Here is a 26,334-nt window from a genome sequence, read left to right as displayed (position 1 = left end):
TCCCATCCATAATTAGAAGGGGGAAAAAGCGAACTATAATTTGTAACTTGTTTTCATCATTTCCCTTTATCTAGCAAGCAGAAAAAAAAAATACAATAGAAACTTGTTTTCAATACTCCCTTTTGAATTGATTCCTTCCCTCACTCTTGATTCCTTCCCTCACTCTTGATTTACATTCTCAGAGTCCAGACACTGGCACATAACCAGCTCTAGAAACCTTTCCATAATGTAAGCAATTACCACTGTGCATCAAAATTTGTTATGCACCCCTTTTCCCATTGCAAGATCAATAAATACTACTTAGTTAAAAATAATGAGGAGTTCAGTCAGTAAAATAGTCCACGAGGACTACCTACCTAGGTTGGTTAATGCACCCTGTCATACTATCAGAGTACAGTCCAAGACAGGAACATATGTGCAGCCATCAACAAAAATAGTTTGAAAAAATGTTTAATGGTAAAATTACAAGCATAATGTGGACATGACAATTATGAACAGGAAATTTTTTCATGTGTAACCTGTATATTGAAAGAAAATCTAGTGTTGACCTTCTATACTTTACTCAAAACTTCATTTCTGCTTTCAGCAATAGGGTGGATCCATGAACGCCCATTCGATGATTTGCTCGTACTGAGTGGCTGCCTTTACCCATGTGTAATCTCTGTTCATGCCTCTTTTCATCAGTCCCTCCCAACAAGACTTGTATTCAGTATATGTTTTAATGGCATGTCTTAGACCCTGTCAAAATCAATATAGGTTACTTAAACCATGACGACAAAATGTACCCACAAAAAACTGGAGAAACTGCATAAGTTGGTCATAGATATAGTAATCAGAGGAAAGTCAACAACACACTAATCTACTATAGACAGAATGGTATGAGAGAATCACTGATTACTAACAGTTTTAGTAGACTGTTTTTAACATATGAGAATATTTTAAGTCTTCTGTCTTACTGAAGAAGCTTCCATATTTGAAATTTCTCTACCGGAAACCATTTCATTAGCCATGTTAAGATAGAACAAACATGTCATAAGTTTTCAGAACTCAGCCTTTTGTAGACCAAGATCCCAGATGAACTGGGCAATAATTGAATATAGGTGCTTTTATAGAAATAGTGTTAGCCATGTTAGGCTATGTTTGGATATCAGTTGACATCAGGGCAGACGGGTGTGAGCCCTCATTTCAAGACAAAAAGTGAATGAAACTCTTCTTATGGATTGAGATGAAAGTTCGTTCACATTGTGCTCAACTGATATCCAAACACACAATTGGTCCATAACATTTTCCTATCGGAAGATGGTCCTGTCCTCTATGCAAAATAAATAAAAGAAAAAGGAAGGCATTACAAGCACTCAAAACTACAAACTTATATTGCAACCTTTTTTTATAATAACAAGGCATAGACTAGAAAATTCCACTTCAATTTGCAAAAGACAAATAACATATACTTTTGTAGATTGTAATATTAGGATGCTGCCAAAGAATGCTTACATAAATAACAATGGACTAGAATGACATGAATGCAAATCAAGCTTACCACTAACATGCTCTCCTTTGATAGTGGAGAAAACGTCCACCTGTAAGTGAAGTTTAAAACAACGAGCACAGCTTAAATATTAGTAAAATTTTAGACACAAACCATTGCCTCTGACAGTGCCACTAGAAAACAAAGCATAACAGGATTCAACATATTGAGAAAGATAACCATAAAATTTTAATATTTTTTGAAATGTAACCATTAAAGTTTAATTAATTGTTGAAGTCATGGTTTTTATTTGCATAAACCGAAATTTGATTTCTTGTTAGTTTCATGCTTTATATTTGCATAAAACGAAGTTTGCATTTATTTTGTTAGTTTCGATTCAATATCCATTTCTTCTCAATACAAGAGCCATGATCATCATACAGGTTTCATCTTCTCATTATCCCATAACTACATTAGTTTCAGGTCCGGCGCACTCCCTTTAGAGTGTAAAGTAAGTCATCACAATCATTAATTAAAGCAACTTAATTAATGGTTGTGGTAACTTCCTTTACCCTCTCTCTGATAGGAACTCAAGGTTAGGGGTTAGTTAGTTATACTTAGTGAGTTAGTTAGAATGTTATTGAGGCATGTAGCCTATAAATAACAGAAATTAGAGAGTTAGGGGTATCTTGGTATTCAGTTAGGAATTGGGTTTAGAGAGAGAAGTGGTTCTCTTTCCAAGGTTAGAGAGGGTGTTTGGCATCTTTCTCATGTATCTTTCCTCTGGGATTAGGGTTCTTCAATAATACATCTACAATTTCTGGGTTCTATCACTCTCACTTTAGAGGAGCCAAATCCGTTAGTTTCACTCGGACCATAGAATTTTAGCTTTATTATGAAAAACAGGGATCTTAATAGTTGAAGGAAAAAGAAAATCCAAGCTCATGAACAACAAACCCTGTGCCTTCAGCATTGCCTCCTTCAGCAAATGGATTAAAACTTTGAACAGTATCCTGTAAAACAATAAAGAGAAACGCATCAAGGGAAAGAAATCATATTTAACTAGTCAATTGCTGCATTTTCTTGACTTACCCTTAGCCCGCCAGTTTCATGAACCACTGGTATTGTTCCATATCGCATTGCATACAACTGATTTAGTCCGCAGGGCTCGAATATGGATGGCATTAACAGTATATCACAGCTGACCGTAAAAGGAATATAGTAAGAAATGCAGAAACATTGAAATAGATAAATGTTTTAAATGACCCTGCAATTTCTATAAAACATTCACAAATTTTGGATTACCCTGCAGTTATTCTATGAGATACTGGAACATTAAATCCAACCCAACCCCTGAATTTATCTCTATAAGAGGACTCTGCTGCTCTCATCCAGTCTTCATAAATAGAGCTACCAGAACCAAGCATTACCTGAAAAAATGAAAAAAAATAACTAGTCTCAGTCCACCATTTAAGAAGGCCATAGTTACATATAGGTACCACTACATCATGGATTTAATTATTTGGCACAGTAGATTGTTTATATAACTAATTTACAAAATCACTTACGAACTGAACATCATACTCCATAAGCTCTGGAATTGCCTCACGAATCAAGTCAATGCCTTTTTGGTAGTCAAGTCTTCCGATGAATCCAATCTACGAGTTTCAGCTACGGTTGATACCAGAAGCAGAAAAAGTGAGGAAGATTTTAACATAGAAGATAGCACAAACTTACCAACGGAATATCAGGCCTCACTGGGAGACCCAACTCCTTCTGTAATGCAATCTTGCATTTGACCTGTTCATTTCAGGTAATTGAGGTAAGAAAGTTGAGCTAAAGAGATAAAGGATAGATGATATAGGGAAAGACTAAAGCAACCTTCCCAGAAAGGTCATCGGCAGAATAGCTGCATGCAATATGTTCGTCAGATGATGGGTCCCATTCAGTAATATCAATTCCATTTGTGATCCCTAGACAATAATAAAACTGTTACGAGATTGAGCATTGGGGCACAAGCCACTCGTTCAGTAAAGAATTCACAATCTAGTTTCTTGTTTCGCTTTCAAAGTTCTAACATATTCACACAACAACTTGTACAAGTTAAAGCATAAGGCACGGTCATGAAAAAAGATAAGTAAAAAAAAACTTCAGGACTTAGTAATGATTAGGGAAATAACAATCCCTCAGCTTCTGAATAAATGAAATCAAATTGGCTTAATCCAGAAGACAAAGTAGAGAAACTAATAGATTTCTCTTGATAATACAAACTGATATTATTATAAAAGATTAGCAAACACATGAAGAAATAAACATTAGTAGTTTTTCTAAATATGCTGAAATGCATTACCTAAATAACTTGCAAAAAGTGATCAGAACAATAGAGTTTGAAAGAGAATCAAATAAAGTTTGAAAGAGAATCAAACAGAAAATGTATTGAACCCTCTTCTATTGTGGTCAACAAATTTGGTAGATAGGCCCCTCATTATCTAATTCCAGTTATTATCCTCTTCAACTTTGAAAACACCAGTAGTCAATTTAATCTGTTTTCTGTTAATTGATTTCTCTCCGACATTAAACTTATGCTTGGAAATTCTTAAAACCACTCCATGCATTATTTCCTAAAGACTAAAATTCATGCATAGAAACCAAGATTTGCCAAAAGTATACATTCCACAATAACATAACATGGAAGTTATCAATCAATCAATCAAAACTGAGGAGCGATGTTGCAGGGGTTCTGTGCATTTTTCTGAAGAAAACAACCTTGCATATATATGAGTGTGTGTGTGTATATATGAAAGTCTTCTTATCAATTCATTAGATTTAGAACACTACAAATCAGATTAGTGTGCAAATTAGTCCCACAAGCTATTTTCCATCAAATCCAGCAAACATGAAAGATTGCTTTCAAATAGGAAATGATTCATAACAAAGTTAAAAATGCTTAGAAATGCAATGACTGTTAAATTGAGATGATCACAAAGTCCCTGAGAAACAAAACTTATGAAACCTATTATTCACCTATTGATTAGCTCTTTAAGAGTTTAAGTATATTACATGCAAGTCAACTTATTTTATGGGTGAAAATTATAAAGTCTAGATCTCAATATAAACATCGCCCATAAACGTGTAAAATATAATCTGAAACTTTACTGGATATAAGCATTTACACTGAAGAGAATTGTTTGCCCCAAACATGGATTTAACTTTCTCAAAGAGTTGAAGTTCTTTCAGGAGTATAAAGTCATATCAATTCTTCCTAAGCCATAAACATTTCATAGTATCAATTGGCAAATGTGTGCTACGAAAAAAATATTGTTTAAAGACATACCACTGAGAATACTTTTTCGGCTGCTTAATAGTTCATGCAGACCATATCCACCTTCACTAGTTGTTATCTCCCACGAATAACCCTGGAAAAGGGAAGTGACTCATTAAGCATTTCATATGATCACACACGGATAGGAATTGGAAATTCTACTGCAAGGAATGGAGATAAGTTATATTCCATATCCCTTTTCTGCCCCTTCCCTTGTTTCCCAAGTATTGTCTTGCATAGGAGTGAGTAGTGACTAACACACTAAGTACATGAACCTTGTCTTGTACTCCCTCCGTTTCATAATAACTATCCACTTAGAGAGAAAGAGTTTGTTTCACAATAACTGTCCACTTAGAATTCCAATGGAGCATTAATTGATGTTTTTACATATAATGCCCCTATGAGAAGAATAAATGAGGAGAGATAAAAGTACATTGTAAAGGGTAAAATAGGGAAACAAATTATATGTTTTAAAAAGTTAACAAAATTAATTGCATTTCTTAATTTGTGTGCATCTTCTCTAAGTGGACACTTACATTGAAAAGGAGGGAGTACAAAATTGTCAACATATTGTAGCTATCACAAAAAAATTGATGCAAGCTTTTAATATTTAGGTGATTAAAAATTTGTAAAATGAGTATCCATTATGAGGAACAGAAATAATATTGAGCAACAAACAAATAGTCAATATGATATGCCAGTATTCTGACCTTGCTTACTGTTACAATCCGGTCAGCTGTAACAACGGCACCTTTCAAAAAGTTGACAGCTTCACCCGTGTCAAGAGCATGCACCCTTGCCCAATTAGGGAACACCCATTCCAGTGCTCCATACCATTCTGGAGGCAGCCCCAAATTACCATATGTAATTGCAGGTTCCACTCCCTAACATATAACTCTTTCAGCTTCTTTTCTGATATAATAAGATTAAACAACTAAAAGATGCCAAGTACACCATTTAATAATTATAATAACTAACTCTGTTGGTTGATACTCGCACAGTTTCATCCAGAATGTTGAAAGTCAAATGCAATTAATTAGCACACTAATTAGAATAATTAGAGTCTGATTTGTACAGCTAATTAGGACTTTTATGTTAATGTTATTAGCATTCATAGAGAGAATATTTTCCCTGATTTTTAGGCTAGAATAGTGCCCAGGTCTTTAGTCATTTGTATTCTATAAATACTGCTCATGTATCATTTTACCTATCAATATAATATCATACATTTTCCGCATGGTATCAGAGCGCGATCTGAACCATCCCTAACCTAGCACCGTCAAGCCATGGGAGACCAAAAATCTGATGAGTCACTCAAGGCGGAGGCTGGATCATTTCCGACCAGCTCACACGACGGGCTTACTCACCTTATCACTGGTCATAAGTTGAATGGCCAGAACTATAACCAATGGGTAAGGTCAGTCACGATCTTCCTCCAAGGAAAAGGAAGAGAAGGCTATATCACAGGAGATTCCAAGTGTCCTGAGAAAGGGGATACCAATCTTCAAAAATGGCAACTTGAGAACAGCCAAGTGATGACATGGCTGCTCAACACCATGACAAATGAAATTGGTGAAAATTTCATGTTCTATGACACTGCAAAAGATATATGGGATGCAGTGAAGGAGACGTACTCAGATGTCGGCAATACATCTGCTGTGTTTGAGATAAAAAGCATACTCCATGACCTTCGACAGGGAGAATCCTCAGTTACTGAGTATTTTAACATACTCAACAGACATTGGCAGCAACTGGACATATATGAAGAAGTTAAATGGTGCTGTACGGTACAAGGACCTGGTCGGAAAAGAGAGAATTTACAAGTTCCTATTGGGACTAAACAAGGATCTTGATGAGGTTCGTGGAAGGATCCTTGGAACTAAACCACTTCCAAAAATTCGGGAAGCTTTCTCAGAAGTAAGAAGGGAAGAAAGCAGGAGGAAACTCATGCTAGGGACATCCATCTCAGCCCCATCCACTGAAAGCTCTGCAATGGCAGCAAGAGGAAACCAACCTCAGCCACCAACAAAGAAAACTCGCCCCTGGTGTGATCAATGCAAGAGGCCAGGCCACACCAAGGAGAATTGTTGGAGTATATATGGAAAACCTCCAGAAGCCAAACAATTCAAAAGCAAGGAAGGCAGAGGAAACACTGTGGTTAACCATCAAAACTCTGAGGTAATATCTAATTCATCACCATTCAGCAAAGAACAAATGGAGACTCTTCAAAAACTCCTTCAGCAGATCATGTTAACTGCAGGAAAAAGTGGTACTGCTGCAGTGGCTCAAAAAGGCTCACAACAATACTGGCTCAAGATGGTTTGTCACCTTCATTGACAATCACACACGGGTCACTTGGGTGTTTCTAATGAAGGAAAAATCAGAAGTTGGGAAGATTTTTGAAGTATTTCACAACATGGTGCAAACACAATTTCAAAGCAAGATTCAGATACTTAGAACTGACAATGGTCGTGAGTATTACAATCTTGCTCTAACTTCCTACCTTCAAAAGGTTGGAATTGTTCATCAAAGTTCTTGTGTAGACACACCCCCCAACACCAACAGAATGGAGTTGCGGAAAGGAAGAATAGACACCTTCTGGAAGTGACTAGATCAATCATGTCGGCTACTAATGTTCCAAAACAATTTTGGGGAGAAGCTGTCCTTTCGGCCACATATCTCATAAACCGAATGCCTTCCCGTATCCTTGACTTTAAGACCCCATTATCCACACTTCAAACCACCTTTCCAGCCAGCAAAATCCTTTCTTCCATTCCATTAAAAGTCTTTGGATGTTCAGCCTTTGTCCACAACCTCAACCCCCACCGTAGCAAACTGGACCCAAGGTCTATCTAGTGCATTTTTCTTGGTTATTCTCCCCACCAAAAAGGATATAGGTGCTACTCTCCCATAACTAAAAAATTCTACCACACTATGGATGTAACTTTCTTTGAGAATCAAGCCTATTATACCAAAGTTGGCATTCAGGGGGAGCAATCATACAAGTATCCAACTGAAACTTTGGAATACCAATCTTTGGGACTTGAACAAACTGAACCTGCACAAACCTTACCAACCCAAACCTCCTCTCAACCAGCTGAAACAACACCTAAGCCAATTGAAAGGACAGCAGAAGTTGTAGCAGAAGTTGTAGCAGAAACTGAAAATGATGGAGTTGAAGTTTTAACTTCATCCCAACAGAATCAAGACCCAAAAGTACAAGGAGGAAACTTGAAGACTTATGAAAGGAAAAGGAGGAAGGAAGTAGAGTCGAGCACAACTCCAACGCAGAACCATGAGTCCAACCAGGCCCTAGAAAATGAAGTCCCTACGGGTAATGTTGTTCCTAATTCTGTTCCTGTTAACATGAATGCACCTGACACTGATATTCCTATTGCCATGAGAAAAGGGGTGAGAACTTGTACTCAACACCCTATTGAGAGATATGTTTCATATGGACAGTTATCACAAAAATACAGGTCATTTGTAGCTGATGTTGACAACATAGAAATTCCCAAAAACATTCAAGAAGCTCTGCAGAAACCTGAATGGGCAGCAGCTGTAACAGAAGAAGTTCAAGCACTGGTAAAAAATGGGACTTGGGAAATCACCACTATACCAGAAGGAAAGAGGCCAGTGGGATGCAAGTGGATATTTTCAGTCAAATACAATGCTGATGGAAGTATAAACAGGTACAAAGCCCGGTTGGTTGCAAAAGGATTTACACAATCATATGGAGTGGATTATGAAGAGACATTTGCACCTGTGGCAAAACTCAATTCTGTTCGAGTCCTGTTATCTTTGGCAGCAAATCTAGATTGGCCTCTTCACCAACTAGATATAAAGAATGCCTTTCTAAATGGTGAGTTAGAAGAAGAGGTGTATATGCAAATACCTCCAGGACTTGAATCACCCAACACTTCAAACATGGTATGCAGACTCCGTAAATCACCATATGGCCTAAAACAATCACCAAGAGCATGGTTTGACAGACTAACAAGGGTTGTCAAAGAAGATGGTTTTGTTCAATGCCAAACAGACCATACTATGTTTGCTAAGCACTCTATGGATGGGAAGATAGCCTTATTCATTGTCTATGTTGACGATATCGTTATTACAGGAGACGATTATGACCAAATCAAACATCTAAAGAGTCTTTTAGCAAACGAATTTGAGGTCAAGGATTTGGGCCAGCTCAAGTACTTTCTAGGGATGGAAATTGCTCGGACAAAGAATGACATTTATGTTTCTTAGAGGAAGTACACTCTGGATTTACTTAAAGAAACAGGGATGCTCGGATGCAAAGCAGCTAATACCCCCATAGAGCCGGTCAAAAGAAGTGAAGAGGAAAGTATACCAGCTGATAAAGATAGATATCAAAGTCTGGTTGGAAAATTAATTTATCTAACTCACACCAGGCCAGATATTGGCTTTGCTGTAAGCTTGGCTAGTCGCTACATGTCAAACCCAACTGAGACTCACATGAAGACTGTGAACAGAATCCTCCAATACCTAAAGGGATCACCTGGCCGAGGACTTTATTTTTAGAAGAACTCAAACAGAGGCATTGAAGTCTACACTGATTCAGATTGGGCAGGTTGCTTATCTGACAGGAAATCTACCACAGGCTATTGCACCTTTGTATGGGGAAATATGGTAACTTGGAGAAGTAAGAAACAATCTGTAGTAGCTAGGAGTAGTGCAGAAGCTGAATTCAGAGCTATGGCACAAGGTATTTGTGAAGGAATTTGGCTCAAACGAATGCTGGATGAGATCAGAATTCCTACCAATTACACCATGAGAATACTGTGTGACAACAAGGCTGCTATAAGCATTGCTAAGAATCCAGTTCACCATGATAGGACAAAGCATGTGGAGATTGATAGGCATTTCATTAAGGAGAAAATTGATCAAGAGATTATACGTGTTGATCACATTCCATCATGCAAGCAAACAGCAGACATCATGACTAAAGCTCTTCCAAGGAACATATATGAAAATATCAGATCCAATCTGGGTATGATAGATATCTTCCACCTAGATTGAGGGGGAGTGTTGAAAGTCAAATGCAATTAATTAGCACACTAATTAGAATAATTAGAGTCTGATTTGTACAGCTAATTAGGACTTTTATGTTAATGTTATTAGCATTCATAGAGAGAATATTTTCCCTGATTTTTAGGCTAGAATAGTGCCCAGGTCTTTAGTCATTTGTATTCTATAAATACTGCTCATGTATCATTTTACCTATCAATATAATATCATACATTTTCCGCACAGAATCCTGATGTAAATTACATACAGCTAAACATTATTATTTACTCTATTTGTGCATCACAGACCAAAGACAAATTTCCAGGACTGTTCACTAACACTTATGAGCCTCTTAGATATTTATATGCAACCCAGGAAGTCCTCCATAAACCATGCAATTCAATATGAGAAAGACCGAGATGACTGTATTTTATATTTTTATAACCTTCAAAATAAATCTCATTTAGTGGGATGGTGCTTAGTTCTTGATTGTACAATGCAAAATGGAAGTATTATAAAATTCAATTTTAGACAAGTTTATATTAAGATAGGCCTTTAAGGATCTATCTGTCTAATTTCTAGAATGTGACTCAGTAATCCTCAATAAGAAGCTGCTAAGCTGATGATACGTGGGTGAAAATCATAAACCAGAACTCATAAGAGACCCTTGCTGGCTCAATGAAACTTTTAAGTATTTGTCCAGAGAACAAAAAATAATATTATTGCCACATTTTTTAAGTAACACCACTAATAATTAAATAACACCGAATTAATTTACCTGATGTGCAATGTTATGAATCACTAATACACTACGTGCATCCTTATATACCCCATGTGGACGATACTTTGCTGCTAGAAGTCTGCAACACAATCAAAGCACCGGTATTCATCCACAGTAAGACAGTAGAACTCAAACAAATCACAAGAAGCGTTGGATAAAACTTAAAGTATGGAAAATCCACATGCAATGAGGGAGCCTAACAATGATTAGAAAGAAGGAAAAGTAAAGCTTTCCCATAATAGCAAATTTAATCTTTAAGCAAATGCATTAAATCTTAGTATATTTTAGTAAAGAAAAGGGTTCTTCTATGGCACAGTTAAGGAACCAATAAATAAAAAGTACTCGAAAAGTCCAGCATTTTACATATTGGTAATTTAAAAAGATGTGCTTTCCAATAAATACTTTTCATTTTTGATCCATTAACTAACTTCTGGACATCTTTTAGTGAAGAGGAGCATTTAAGGCTAAGGGACACCTTTTAGGCTTTTAGCATTTACCCAAATAAAACAATTGACAGAAATAAGATGTTTGGAAGAGAACACATTGTATCTCTTCATTGAAAAGAAAAAGGCAAGGGAGTGGAGGGAGAGAATATTAAGACTGGATAAAGGTCAGTATGCATACACTGGTACTAGGCTGGCATGCCAATCATTAACAATGAATAAACACTTTTCTCCATAAGTAAGCCCTCCCAAGTGAAGCACCAATGGGGCTTCACATGCTGCATAGCAAAGTAAAGTGAACCGAAACTGTAAAACCAAATGAGAAGGAAGTTTATCATTATTCATGAATCAGAATAGAAGTAGAATACTGTATCTAGCATCTAAGCTAGAATTAAGATTATACCTGATTATCCCCAAATGGCCCATTCTTGTCCCCATATGGATTCCCTGGTCTATGGAATGAGGGGTGATCTACAAATACCTAAATCAATGAGGTAGAACAGGGTATCATCAACACACACACGAAGTAGATGCTATGATGTAAGAAATCAAATGGTCTTGAACAACTCGAGAGTAGTAAATGAACTATTAAAGAAGAAGTTGGTAACATACCCAATCAACACCCTCCCTGCACTCATGGAAAAAGCCTACTTCCTGAGCACCTCCAAAACAAGGTACATTGATGCGGCGTTCAAGATCGATTGCCCCAGAAAACTTACTATCCCCAGGAGTACCATGGATGTACCTGGGAGAGACAACCATAACACGGTGACCCCGAGCTGCCAGTGCTATTGGCAAAGAACCACAAACATCTCCAAGGCCACCGGTCTTTGAATACGGCGCCGCTTCTGAAGTAACAAAAACAATATTGTAGCAAACTCTAGCCTTAGCTTTCTCTTCAACTCCATCACTAGTTGAATCTTCTTCCGTGATCTTCCCTGCATCATGTGATGCTCTTATCAACTCTTCATGAGTCAAAAATCATAACATCCTCTAAAACTAGATGCAGATACAGGATTATTCTTTGCCAACATTAGAAAACCCAATTATTTTTTTCAATCCAACAAAACAAGGAAATTTAACAGAACAAAATAAGAATAAGCCTAGCAAAAGATTTTCAAATAACAAGCATGCTTTTTATAGCATGTTCGGATCAGCCTCTAGATAGAATTAATTCTGGCACCAGAAGCTACTCACCCCTAAATTGATTTTGACTGTATTGTAAAAGAATTTCCAAACAAGCACTCTACTTTTGATCCTCCTCATTAGTCTCTCTAACTCTATCTTCTTATCACATCAAATCACCTATGACATCTTCAATTTCCCTCTCCTCTCCTCTCTTCCTATTTCAATTCTCTCATTTGGGTTTTTTCCTCCAATCACTACCCTTTCAAATAGATGCCAATACATTTGTGGATAAATTTCTATTATTGGCTAGGCTTCAAAGGTGAAATGTTTATTATAACTTGATGTGTGTGAGTGTGATGCCAAAAGAGAAAAATCAACCAAAAAAGAATTGAAAAAGAAAGGCACCATTCTCAGAGCCCAAGTGAAAGCCAACAATAGAGCCAAAATCATCCATCTCTGTAGATAAAGGGAGAGCCTTCACTTGTTCATCTTCAAAAGCAAAAGGGTCATCTTGTGAAGCAGCAACCCCACCTTCATTATCCACCGGAAACGCACGCAGGTTGGCATTTTTAGCAGCCCTTTTAAGAAAAGAAGGGAACCCCAGTTGCGCAATTTTCATCAACCGTGAATTGGCATAAGCTTGAGCTGGTGTACGAGGATGCCGAAGAAGAAGAGGAGAACCAAGTTGCAGAGACTCCATGCCGTTGTTGTTGAAAGAGTGAAAAGAAGAGAAACCCAATGTGTGAGGAAAGGGATCGTGAACAGAGAAGAAGGAAAAGTGAAGAAGAAGAAGAAGAAGAAGAAGTGAAACCGAACAGAGTCACATGATGAGTGAGTTAGATTTGGTAAGAGAAAAGAAGGGGTTGCATCAGATCCATGAAAAACGCCAAATCCTAAAGCAATACGAGATTTTTGTTCCATCCACATTCGAATGATGTCTAGATTTTTCTCTTGTTACCACTCCACCAGTACCACACACACAGACAGAGATATATATACTTAGATAATTGAGTGTCGACATGTGTAGTGTGTATAGTATACAATACATGAGTATCAATCATCTCATTCACATCGTATTTTCCAAATTTGAGTCAAAATAATAGAAAAATTGTGCTTAGTTAATTTTAATTTAAATAAATAAACATAGGCGGTTCATTTTTTTTTAAAGAATCATTTTTTTTAAGAGGTGTAATTTTTTTGAGGCAATCATGTTGGAATCCGGAACATTCACATCATTGTGATTTGTGAAGTAACTCTCCAGCGGTGAGTTTTTCCATTTACAAGACTCAAACTTGAGACCTTGCTTTTATAAAATCAAATATGTACCACTTGAACCAATCACTCATTGGTGAAAGAATCAATTTTAATGTGAATGAAAATTTTAAAGAAATTAAATATAAAATGATAAAATTTAAGATGAAGAAAAGTAAAGTTTGACATGAATGGTGAAATTTTAGAGTATTTTGAGAAGTTGATATTTATTATGGAAAAATGAAAATATAAAATTCAAAGTAATCAACAATTCAATAGACTTTAAAAAAAATAGAAGACTTGAGGAATATTCAAAAAGGTCCCCCACACTATATATTATAAAGAAAGGACTCCACTTTATTATGAGAAAAATGTTTGGTGAACCATGCTACAGTATCTGAATATTTAGACATCGCGTTTTATGGCGGTTCTAAACAGCCACAAAACGTGTTTTTTTCACTTTTCACTTTATGGTAGTCTAAAACCACCACAAAATATGTGTCAAGACAATAAAACGTAGTTTGTGTTTCATCACTGTTATTATGAAGTTACTTAAAAGAATTAGACTTACTTAACAAATAAAAGACTTTTTTATATTACTAAGGTACTCACAATCAGCGACTATAAGATTAATCTTCTAGATGCTAAAATATCATATTAAAAGGCCAAGCCTCTCACAATAAATCTTTCTCCATATACACTGTCGGTTATCAAACAGTCGACTAAATGTTTAAAGAGTTCAACTATCTATTAACCGTGTTGAGCATCATTGGTAGATTAGACTTCTTTTTAAAAAATTATAAAAAGAAGGTATCCAAATTAAGATACATTATTATAAATAGTTTAATTTTCTTATTTGAAGATTCAAATATGTCCATCCTATAATGAATTTAGGTTTCCAATTTTAAGAATAAAATAAGTTAGCACCAAACACGTAGGATAATTGGTATGAGATTGTCTAAATTTAAGTATACGTATTGGGTTCAAGTCCTTGCAAACGCAATTGCATTAAATACTTGATAGGAATCATTTTGCAGGGGTGTATATCCCAAGTGAATTCACACTGTTTGGGTTACTATTTGGAGGAAGAGAGGATGTCGTCCATAATTAACTTATCGTTATTAATTATGTTAGGTCAGTGGGTACCTCCGCTACAAAAGAAACGCTTATTAACGTTGGCCAAAAACCGACTTTAATGGGCTAAAAACTTATCATAATGGTGTTTTAGCGTCGGCCTAGCGTTGGCATTAGGATGGACATTAAAAGGTCGAAGCTAACTTTTTGTGTCAGCTATTTGGGCGTCGCAACTGTCCGGCGACAGCTGCTAACGCAAAATGTAATTTTGTGGTGTTGGATGTATTGGACGCTACAGCTGACAACTGACGCTAATAATCATATTATTTTCACACCAGAGACGCCAAATTCATACCAAATTTAACACTTGTCCAACTTCATCTGTTAATTGTTTTTCAACGGTACATAAAGTTGAAAAGTTTCACACGCATGCACACACATGCCTGCGCGCACACACATGCCCGCGCAAACACACACACACACATGCTTATTAGTTTTCACGAAGTTCCATGCGTCATTGTTGCATGCTCTAAATTCAATTCTATAACTTTGTCGCTTAATCTATAAGATTTCCCTATAACTTGTCTCTATTTAGTGTTTTATGGGGAAATTGAGACAGATTAAGCGGCCAAGCTACAACACTAAGTTCAAAGTATACAATAACAACATTTGGTATCTATATATATCTATATCTATATCTATATCTATATCTATATCTATATCTATATCTATATCTATATCTATATCTATATCTATATCTATCTATCTATCTATCTATATATATTATATAAAAGCAAAGTTTGGCAACAAGGAGGGTAAAATAGTCATGCAATAAAATATGACTCATGAATGAATATTTTATCATGGGTCTTTATGTAATTTTGTAGAATAATTTTTAGGAAATCATTCATGACCGTTGATTAGTTTTGATCTTGATCGTCCTTACAATTTTAAATGAACTTATTATTATGGGATGTTATTAGTTATGGAATTCCATAAGACAAACATACTTAGTTTTCATTTATTAAATTATTAATTCAATCTAAATTAATATTAATATTTATAATCATTTTCAAGGGAAGTTGAAGGATTTTTTTGTTACAAGAGGAAAAAGAAAACTTAAAAGAAAACTAATTCCATAGGGAAAACATAATTAGTTTTGATTTATTGAATGGATTAAATATTATGATTTCACTAAAAAACCACTAATTCCTCGTGCTTTCTCTTAGGCTTATCAGCCTTCTTTTTCTTCTGCTGATCATCAGACTCTTCAGAGGATTCCTCCAGAATGATTTTTCTGTGAGTCTTCTTCTTGGGAGGAGAGGCAAACTCTGGAGCTGGTGGCAGCTGCCTGAAGAACTCGTCCACATCAATCTTATAACCCTGTTTCCTCAGATCATCAATGTAGCATAGGATTGCAGTCGGATCATCTGCTTGAGACCACAGAGGGTAATCAATCAGAGGCACCCTTCTTTGTCTTACTTCATCAGAAGTATCTTCATGAGCAGGGGCAATCTTTTTCTTGATCAATCCCATCTTCTTCAAAGATGTGGATGTGAAAACATCACTAACAATTGTCGACAGATCCTCTGTGCATCCTGCCTTAATCAGATCTTCTATGAATTTGCTCTCAATGAAGAGGTCTGAAAGCAGTCTTCCAAAAGGGATGTACTTGATAGCAGACTTGATGGAGGCAGTGGTTCTGGATTTCCTGATGCATTCTTTCAGATAAGAGAACAGGAAGAAGGGAAGGCAGATCTTCTTATGATCTTGAATGAAGAACAACATCGCCTTCTGACAGAAGTTGATGTAGTCTGGAGAGCTTCCCTTTGGTCTTTGGTTAAAGCAGTGTAGCAGAATCTTGAATCTTGTGCCAGATTCTTAGTTTGGGATGAAGATCCACCACTTTGTAGTCACTCTTGCCAGGTTTGTAGTTGGTGTAGAGAGCCTTGTTGGTTTCTTCCTTTGTTCTGGGTTTCAACTTCGATTCCGTTAGTTGGAATCTGTACCCTGTTCCAGTATGTGCACCCAGAAGATCAACAATCGACTTCTCTGTGATGATTATCCTTCTGCCAGCTATATACGAAACAACTTGTGTATCATCGCAGTTGGCATGCTTCCAAAATTCCTTGACCAATTTGACATAAATTGGGCCTCGAAGCCTGTTGAAGTATTGTTCCCATCCTTGAACACGGACTTCAGGACGAAGATCATACCCATTATCTGCAATGTTGTCCAGGTCAAATCTCCATTCAGCAAGAACCTGGAGTTCTTCAGGAGCAAAGACGCAATGAACAGCACAACCCCGTTCTGCAATAGGAATCATCTGCCCTGGAGCTTGAACTTGAGCTTGAGGTTGATTTCTTGGATTTGCAGGACCCGATTGACCGGTAGGTTGTCCTACTACCATGGTTGGAAATCTTTCGTCCGCAGTTTCACCTCTGTTAGATCTCACCATCTTTGAGCGGTTGAAGGTTTGGGTAGAAGAGAAGGGATGAATAGAGAAAGAGAGAGAGATCGTGGGGATAAGGATTTTTAGAAACCGAAGAGAGAGAGAGTAAAATCAGAAGTGATGGAGATCGTGTGTGTATAGTGGGTTTTGAAAATAACCGTTGTTGATTAAAAAACAAGATAAAATCAACGGTTAAGAAAATAAAGATATCATAGCAGCAGCTAATACTAATAGCACACGTTGGAGAGAAGCACATCAACACTCATTACGACAGACTGTCAGCACGGGCACAAGGAACGATGTATCATAGCAACTGACACACGTTTACTATCTCAGCTTCAGAGTGAGCACCAATGGGTACTTAAACTCTGATGGAGTTACCTTCTGAACTAGACATCTTCTGATAGAGAAGTATCATAGTCAGAGGTTCTGATCCATCTTCATGCTGGACAAAAGTCCATATTCAGATTTTTCAGAATGAAATTAAATCTATCCTCTGCTAAGGGCTTTATAAAGATATCTGCCCATTGATGGTCAGTATCAACAAACTTCAGAAGAAGTACGCCCTTTTGAACATAATCTCTAATAAAATGATACTTTACCTCAATGTGCTTTGCCCTTGAATGTAAGATAGGATTCTTACTCAGTGAGATTGCAGCAGTGTTATCACAATAGATTGGAATGTTGCTCTCTAGGATTTGATAATCCTCCAGCTGATGTTTCATCCAGAGCATCTGAGTGTTGCATATTGCTGCTGAGATGTATTCTGCCTCTACAGTAGATGGTGCAATGGTTGATTGCCTCTTGCTTGCCCATGAGACTAAGTTGCTTCCCAGAAATTGACAATTTCTAGAAGTGCTTTTTCTCTCTGTTCTATCTCCAGCATAATCAGCATCACAATAACCTGAAAGCTTATACTCTGATGTTTTCTTATACATCAAGCCAAGGTTAGTGGTACCTTTCAGATATCTTAGGATCCTCTTAACAGCAGTTAAGTGGGTTTCCCTTGGATCTGATTGAAAACGAGCACATAAATGAACACTAAACAATATATCTGGCCTAGATGCAGTTAAGTATAGAAGTGATCCTATCATACCACGATAGAGCTTCTGACAAACTTTACCACTTGCGTCTTCTTTTTCCAGAATGCATGTAGGATGTATTGGAGTTTTGGCAACTGTAGATTCCAGCATGTTGAACTTCTTCAGAAGTTCTTTAGTATACTTGCTCTGATGGATATATGTTCCTTCTGGTGTTTGATCAACTTGTATTCCCAGAAAGTACTTGAGTTCTCCCATCATACTCATCTCAAATTCAGCCTGCATCATCTCAGAAAATTCTTTGCATAGAGATTGATTAGCAGAACCGAATATAATATCATCAACATAAATTTTCACAATTAAGATATCATCTTTGTAAGTTTTGCAAAAGAGAGTTGTATCTACTTTACCCCTTACAAACTCATTTTCCAGAAGGAATGAGCTGAGTCTCTCATACCATGCTCTGGGAGCTTGCTTCAGACCATAGAGTGATTTCTTCAATTTGAACACATGGTCTGGATTCTTCTCATCTTCAAAACCTGGGGGTTGATGAACGTAAACTTCCTCTGATATGTATCCATTTAGGAAGGAACTCTTAACATCCATCTGATGTAGAATTATGTTGTGATTCACTGAGAAGGAGATCAGCAGTCTGATTGCTTCTAGTCTTGCTACTGGAGCAAATGTTTCAGTGTAGTCTATTCCTTCCTGCTGACTGTAGCCTTGAGCAACTAGCCTTGCCTTGTTTCTGACTACATCACCTTTCTCATTCAGCTTGTTTCTGAATACCCATTTGGTTCCAATCACATGAACACTTTGAGGTTTCTTCACTAAGCTCCAAACATCATTTTTGGAAAATTGATTCAGTTCTTCTTCCATAGCCAGAATCCAGTCCTTGTCTTGAAGAGCTTCATCGATTGACTTGGGTTCAATTAAGGACACCAATCCTTTCTGACTAAGCAAGGTCTCTTCAGAGGGTCTGAAGGCTGATCTGGTTCTGACTGGTTCATCTTTGTTGCCCAGAATCAATTCTTTAGGATGAGCTGCAGTGATTCTGCTCTTCTTCTGAGATTGTGAATCAGAGGGACCAGCTTCTTCTGGATCATCTTCCTCTGGCTCAGCTTCCTCTAGAGCTTTGCCTTTGTCAGAAACATTTATGCTTAAATCTGCAAATCTCTCAACTAGCTTTGACTGATCAGCGTCAAGCTTATCATCAAATCTAACATGAATAGATTCTTCAATTGTTTTAGCATCAGTATTATAGAATCTGAAACCTTTAGAACGATCAGAATAACCAAGTAATAGACATTTAGAAGACTTAGCATCAAATTTATGCAATCTATCCTTAGTATTAAGAACATAACAAACACAGCCAAAAGGATGAAAATAAGAAATGTTGGGTTTTATATTCTTCCACAATTCATAAGGAGTCTTATTCAGAATTGGTCTCACAGAGATTCTGTTCTGAATGTAACACGCTGTGTTTACTGCCTCTGCCCAAAAGTGCTTAGCCATGCCAGTTTCTTGGAGCATGGTTCTAGCCATCTCCTGAAGAGTTCTGTTCTTCCTCTCAACAACCCCATTTTGTTGAGGAGTTCTGGGACAAGAGAAATCATGTGCAATTCCATAGGAATCAAACAGACTCTCAAACTTGTCATTCTCAAACTCTCCACCATGGTCACTTCTGACACGCACAATCCTACAAGCCTTCTCGTTTTGCACTTGGGCTATGAAGGTAGAGAACACAGCATGAGACTCATCCTTGCGGGTTAGAAATTTTACCCATGTCCAACGGCTATAGTCATCAACGATAACCATCCCATATCTCTTGCCACCTATAGACTCAGTTTTCACTGGTCCAAACAGGTCGATATGCAGAAGTTCCAACGGCCTTGAGGTTGAGACAACATTCTTTGCCTTGAAAGGGACTTTTGTGAATTTGCCTTTCTGACATGCTTCACAAAGAGCGTCTGAAGAGAACTTCAGATTGGGTAAGCCCCTGACAAGGTTTAGCTTACTCAGCTGAGAAATCTTTCTCATGCTGGCATGCCCTAACCGTCTATGCCATACCCACTGCTCTTCATTAACAAACAGAAGGCACTTCACATTCTGAGCCTCAAACTCAGATAATCTGATCTTATAAATGTTGTTCTTCCTCTTGCTGTTAAATAGAACAGAGCCATCGATCTGACTTACAGCCCGGCAGGACTTTTGATTGAAGATAACATCATAACCCTTGTCAGCTAATTGACTTATAGACAATAAGTTATGTGTTAAGCCGTCTACCAATAACACATTATCAATGCATGGACTACTATCTACACAAATAGTACCAGTACCAACAATTTTACCCTTTTCGTTGCCACCAGAGCCAACTTCGCCTCCAGGCTTAAGTTTTAGCTCTTGGAACATACGCCTTTCTCCCGTCATGTGACGCGAGCATCCACTGTCCAAATACCATGACTGGTGTTTCAGTGGAGCTATCAAGGATATCTGCAACATAGATAATCTTATCCTTAGGTACCCACTTTCTGGGTCCTCTCTTGTTAGTTACCCCAGGGGTTCTGATCACCTTGGGTTTCTCAACATGGTAATGTAAAGGAATTTTTGCATGATATTTAGACATGGAGAAAGATCCCTTTTTGAGAGGGGGTTTAGCAACTTCAGCGGGTAAAAGATCAGGCAATATAGTACCAGAGGGAACAATGCATTCATATAAAGATTTAGCTTTAGGCATAGGAGGCTCATTTCTAATTGGTTTAGAATAGCCAATGCCATGCATTCCATTTCTGCTTACGCCATAGATCATTGAAGTCATTAAGCTTCTGTCTACGCTTTTATCCAGGAATCTTTGAAAAGATTTTTCATACTTAGATTCATGCTTACTATCAGAGGCATCGCAGACAATTACTTCTTCTAACTTAGCAATTTGATTTTTAAGCACAGAGTTAGAATTCACTAAAGCATGGTAAGTCCTTTTTCAACTTTTTATGCTTAGACAATAAAGAGTTATACTTATCCATGATATCAAACAAAGCATGTTTCAGTTCAGAGGTTGAGAAAGAAGCGAATACCTCATTTTCATCGTCTGAGTTGGGATCTCCTTCTGATTCTGAGTCAGAGTCAACAGCATCCTTTGACTCTGCTCCTTTGTCTTTGACAATGGCCATAAGCCCTTGAACTTCACCATCAGAGTCAACATCCTCTGACTCTGATTCGTCAAAAGTCACCATCAGACTTTTCTTGGTCTTGAAGTGCTTCTTTGGCCTGTTGTCCTTTTTCAGTTTTGGACAGTCACTCTTGTAGTGCCCTGATTCTTTGCACTCAAAGCATGTGACTTCCTTAATCGAGGACTTCTTCTGGCCTGAGGATTCAGACTTTCCTTTGGCCTTTCCAGAGCCTTTGTACTTGCTCTGCCTGTGCTTCCAGATACGGTTGTGCCTTTTTGAAATCAGAGTCAACTCATCTTCATCAGAATCTTCTGATGCTTCTTCAGATTCTTCTGCTTCAGCTTGGAGAGCTTTTGACTTCTTAGATTTAGCCTTCTCAGATTTGGATTTCAAGGCTATAGATTTCTTCCTCAGATCTTGCATCTCTGAGCGCTTCAACTCATGACATTTCAGTATGCTGATGAGTTCTTCCAAACTCATATGCTCAACATCTCTTGTAAGCTCTATTGAAGTCACTAAAGGCATCCAGCTTTCAGGAAGACTTCTGATGACCCTTATGACATGATCTTTTGTAGTGTAGCTTTTGTTGAGAGGTCTTATTCCAGCTACGAGCAACTGAAATCTGGAAAACATGTCCTCAATGGACTCGTTGGGTTCCATGATGAATGATTCAGACTTCTGGATCAAAGACAACGCCTTTGATTCTTTCACTTTCTTGTTTCCTTCATGAGACATCTTCAAGGATTCAAAGTTGCCCTTTGCAAACTCACGATCTGTAATCTTCTGGTACTCTTCATAGGAAATAGCACTAAGAAGAATGGCTCTAGCTTTGTGGTGCTGTGAGTAGAGCTTCTTTTGCTCAGCAGTCATCTCTGATCTGGAAATCTTCTTGCCATCTACATCAACTGGACGCTCATAGCCATCCACAATGATATCCCAGAGATCTGCATCGAAACCCAGAAAGAAACTTTCTATTCTGTCCTTCCGATATTCGAACCTTTGACCATCGAACATGGGAGGCTTTGCAATGTAACCATCTTTTTGAGTTTCACTGGTGGTAGCCATTTGTTTTTCACACCGGCCCGGATCACTGAACACTGTTAGGTGTGGTAATCAGAACTTGCGCTCTGATACCAATTGAAGGTATGAAAAACGGTAGAAAGGGGGGGTTTGAATAACGTTTTCAGAATAAAACTTCCACCTTAAAGATTTTAACAAATCTTTCGAGAACAAAATGCTTAAGATAAGAGATAGAAAAGCACACAAGGATTTTATCCTGGTTCACTTGATGAATCACTCAAGCTAATCCAGTCCACCCGTTAAGGTGATTTCTTCCTTCTTAGAATGAAGGCAATCCACTAATCAGGTAAATGTTACAACTGCACTTGAAACCTACAAGTGACTAACAATACACTGACTTAGCTCACACTAAGATTCACTCTCTTAGTCTTCTCTAGGATCCGATCAAACTTGATCTCCTAAAGGTAACTAAACAATTGTTTAAGAAAGAATGTTTACAAAGAATTTGCTTCTAAAAAGCTAATAGTAAACACAATGAATTCAAGATGAAAGAATGCTTAGAAAGTTTGAATATAGCTTGCGCGTATGAGATTCTTCCAACCGCATCTTTCAATCTTCAGCCTCTATTTATACTCCAAGGATTAGGGTTTGAACGCTGCATGGGAATGCTACCGTTGGAGGGCAGTTATGGAAATTCCAGCTTCTGCTGTGGCTGAGAATGTTAGGTAGGTCGTCAGGATAGTACATTTGCTTTTGTACTTGGATAGTGACTTGACCTTTAACCTAGTAGACTTCTGATCAGAGGAGAGCTTTGTGTTGGAACTTGTGAGGCTCGTTGATCAGAGTCAGAGGGAAGCATGGATCTTCTTACTGTTGTATCTTCTGATTCTGAACTCAGAGTGAAGTACTTGGTCTTCAGAGCCATCTTGCTTCTGGACTTCAGAGTCTCCACTTTTCAGCTTCTGGATCTTCAGAGTCTTCTACACCATCAAAACATCTGAACCTTCAGAGTGTCTGGGTTGTCAGAACGTCTGGATCTTCAGAACTTCAAGTGGCTGAGTCCACATCAGAGTTTGATATACTTCAGATCTTTTGAAGCTTTTCTACTGTTCAGACTGAACATAGAGATTGCGAAAGCGTTGCTTGGGACACTCCATAAGCACAGTGCTTCTTATTTGTGTGAGATTTGATATAGGTCAGAGCCTGAAAAAGCACACTCAGAAAAACACGTTAGAGTATCAAAATTGTTCATACTAAAATGTTAACTTGTAATCATCAAAACATAGAGTTGTACTACTCGATCAAAACTTGATCTTACACGAAGTTGTAGACTGAATACTCAGAGATATTATAATATTTACTAATAAGCACAGTTTCAACCTTTTGGAGGAGAAGTTGTTGTTGTGGAATGACAAGAACAACTGAAAGTTTCAACACAAATTTCAACAAAATATTAATTCAAAACAAAAATATGGACGCATATTGTATCAAAATTGACTTTCACCACATCTGGAGGATGTCGAGCACGTGTCGGGGAGGAAGCTCCTTGGAGGTTTTGGCGCATATGAGGTATTTGTTGTCACCAAATATGGACACAATGCAACAGCATGTCACAACAAAAAACTCAATGTGACGAAACATATTATTTGGATCCTCCCGAATAGTGTAGAAAAAAGACATGAGGATACTTGCACTACCAACATCAGCCAAAGTAAAAAAAAACATATAAAATCCTGCATATTGGTAATACAATCCAATATATATATATTACCAAAGCAACACACAAACGACAAACGACAAGGGTTTTTTTTTTGATAAGTCAAATTTGTATTGTAAAGAAGTACAATACTTCAACCCAATACATGACAATGGTTGTAAAACAAGACAAGTTAAAAGTATGTGTTATGTCGTCTTAGGGGAGACAAGACACCACAAACACATTAAATCTATTATCATGCTACAACCAAACAAAAAAACACATTTATCAAAAAAAATTCTAATATAATAATAATATATTAATACAAAAATATATTTTAGAAAATATCGTAAAAATCATAAAACCCCACAAAATAAATTAAAATGAATATCCCCCGTGCATCGCACGGGTAAAAGTACTAGTTCCATAATAAATAATAAGCTTATATACATATTTCACTAATCATAACTATACAACTCTAACCATCACTGAAAAACAGTCAACATTTGAAATTGGATATTTGTGAATCTCTATTATAAATTGGACGTTATTATGGTGAAAATAATTCTAATACATCCTAACAACAATCATAGTCAAAAAATTTAATAAATTAATAAAGAATGATAATGGTAATTTTATATTAATAATTTAATTATTTAATTGGTCCGGCATATGAACCAACACTCTCATCATCATCATTAATGCAAGAACAAGAAGAATGTGTAAGGAAGAAACACATTTCTCTTGCAAAATCATAATATTTAAGCAAAATGAAATTGTCTAAATAACTCATGATAAAGTTTGGGTTAAATAACTCATCATCCAATCATATTGGAGATAAGTGAGTTGGAAATAAATTAATAAATAAAATAGATAAATTCCAACTCACTTATCTCCAATGTGATTGGATGATGAGTTATTTAACCCAAACTTTATCATAAGTCATTTAGACAACCCGGTAGTGACATAGATATTTCAAGAATTTCTACTCAGCAAGGTGCAAGCATCAGGGATGTGGGAAAATGGGTAGAGGGCAGTTGGGTTTGGTCACTAGAATGGTCCAGAGAATTGTTAGATAGGGACAGGGATAGTGTGGAAAATTTATTGCGATCATTGAGAGGCTTTTCTCTGGTGGAGGGTAGAAGGTATAGATGGGTTTGGACCAAAGAGGGTTCAGGAGAATACACTGTCAGCTCAGCGTATGATTGCTTACAGGGTGATTATGCTGTGTCGAAATTGGAAGCTATAACGTTTAATAGGTTGTGGTCAGTCAAGGCCCCATCAAATGCTATCTCATTGGCATGGAAGATATTACTACAGCGAATCCAAACAAAAGACGAGTTAGCAAAGAGGAGGGCTCTTCCAGTGGGGATTGGTTTAGATCTCTTCTGTGGGGATCATGAAGAGTCATGCTTGCATTTGTTTCTTGAATGTAGATTTGCGTGGGGTATCTGGATGAGAATTCTGAACTGGGTGGGGATTTCTACGGCATTACCAAACAGCTTGGTTGCTCTTTTCATCCAATTTGGTTCGAATATTGCTTCTAGCTCGAAGTCAAGAAAAACTATTTCTGCAATTTGGATCGCAACTGTGTGTGCTCTTTGGAAAGCTAGGAATAAAGTGGCATTCAGGAGGGAGTTATTGGAGGCGGGAGAAATTTGTTGATTTGATCCAATACAAGGTTTGGTTGTGGAATAAAGCTAATAATCCTGCATTTGTATATTCTGTTTTTGAATGGTTGCAGAACCCGTGGGAGTGTATTTCTTTAACCTAAGGTAGATTGATAGACTAAATGCAGCAGGGTATGCTCTAGAGCTGGTCATGTGTCATTTGTTTTGGGAGCTGTTACCATAATGCTATATCAGTTATGTTAGAGGGTGTTATTTGAATGTTATATGACAAAGGGAGTATAGTAACTTTTATGCAGGTTTATTGTTGGTGTTGCTTACTTTTACTGGTTAATTGGATTTGGGGACATTCCTTCTTATCTCGTGTATGGCTACGGATTTTCCCTGGGGATGCTAAAGATATTTTTCTCATTATGGTCTTGGTGATTACAAGTGAAGTATGCTTTCAGGTGTTATATACCTATCTGGTGGAGTATTTATTGAAGGGTGCTTTGAGGCTACAACATGAAAACCCAACAGTGAGCTAATGAATTATGCATTGGATGTGGGAACTAAATTGGATGCGAGGCTTGGCAGCTGGGTTTGGGGTGGGTATTAGAATTCTTTGTAAGCTTCTTTGAAAATATCTTCTTGACTTTTTAAAATTGGTACTCTTTTTTCTTGCTAGGTTTTTCAAGGGGTTTTATCCTGGCAATGTTTTAACGAGGCATGTTTTGTTAAGTCTATTTTCAAAGAGGTACTAGGTGGGGTAGTTTTGTCATTTTTTGGATCTTTATTTTTGTACATGATTAATTCTTAGCTTGTCTATTTCATCTTCTTCTTTCTCT

At 37.2% G+C, this 26,334-nt stretch overlaps 2 protein-coding genes across 2 annotated transcripts; one reads left to right on the top strand and one right to left on the bottom strand.

The window, feature by feature from the left end:
• Positions 1-278: 278 nt before the first annotated feature.
• On the bottom strand, positions 279-13,142 carry LOC130744100 (starch synthase 1, chloroplastic/amyloplastic). Its single transcript, XM_057596295.1, has 15 exons — positions 12,582-13,142; positions 11,661-11,986; positions 11,452-11,529; positions 11,230-11,354; positions 10,603-10,684; positions 5,501-5,674; positions 4,803-4,884; positions 3,350-3,441; positions 3,206-3,268; positions 3,037-3,126; positions 2,774-2,898; positions 2,561-2,669; positions 2,426-2,481; positions 1,541-1,580; positions 279-738 (listed from the first exon to the last, which is right to left on the bottom strand). Exons 1-15 carry the CDS (start codon positions 12,874-12,876, stop codon positions 583-585), a joined length of 1,893 nt encoding a protein of 630 aa, XP_057452278.1. The 5' UTR covers positions 12,877-13,142; the 3' UTR covers positions 279-582.
• Positions 13,143-16,909: 3,767 nt separating this feature from the next.
• LOC130744167 (uncharacterized) lies at positions 16,910-25,544 on the top strand. The gene is made up of 2 exons (XM_057596359.1): positions 16,910-16,975; positions 24,822-25,544. Exons 1-2 carry the CDS (start codon positions 16,910-16,912, stop codon positions 25,542-25,544), a joined length of 789 nt encoding a protein of 262 aa, XP_057452342.1.
• Positions 25,545-26,334: the final 790 nt, after the last annotated feature.

Source organism: Lotus japonicus, chromosome 1, assembly GCF_012489685.1.
Source record: "Lotus japonicus ecotype B-129 chromosome 1, LjGifu_v1.2".
Lineage (NCBI taxonomy): Eukaryota > Viridiplantae > Streptophyta > Magnoliopsida > Fabales > Fabaceae > Lotus > Lotus japonicus.
The sequence above is the reverse complement of the archived record's forward strand: the minus strand, read 5'-3'. Positions and strand labels throughout refer to the sequence as shown.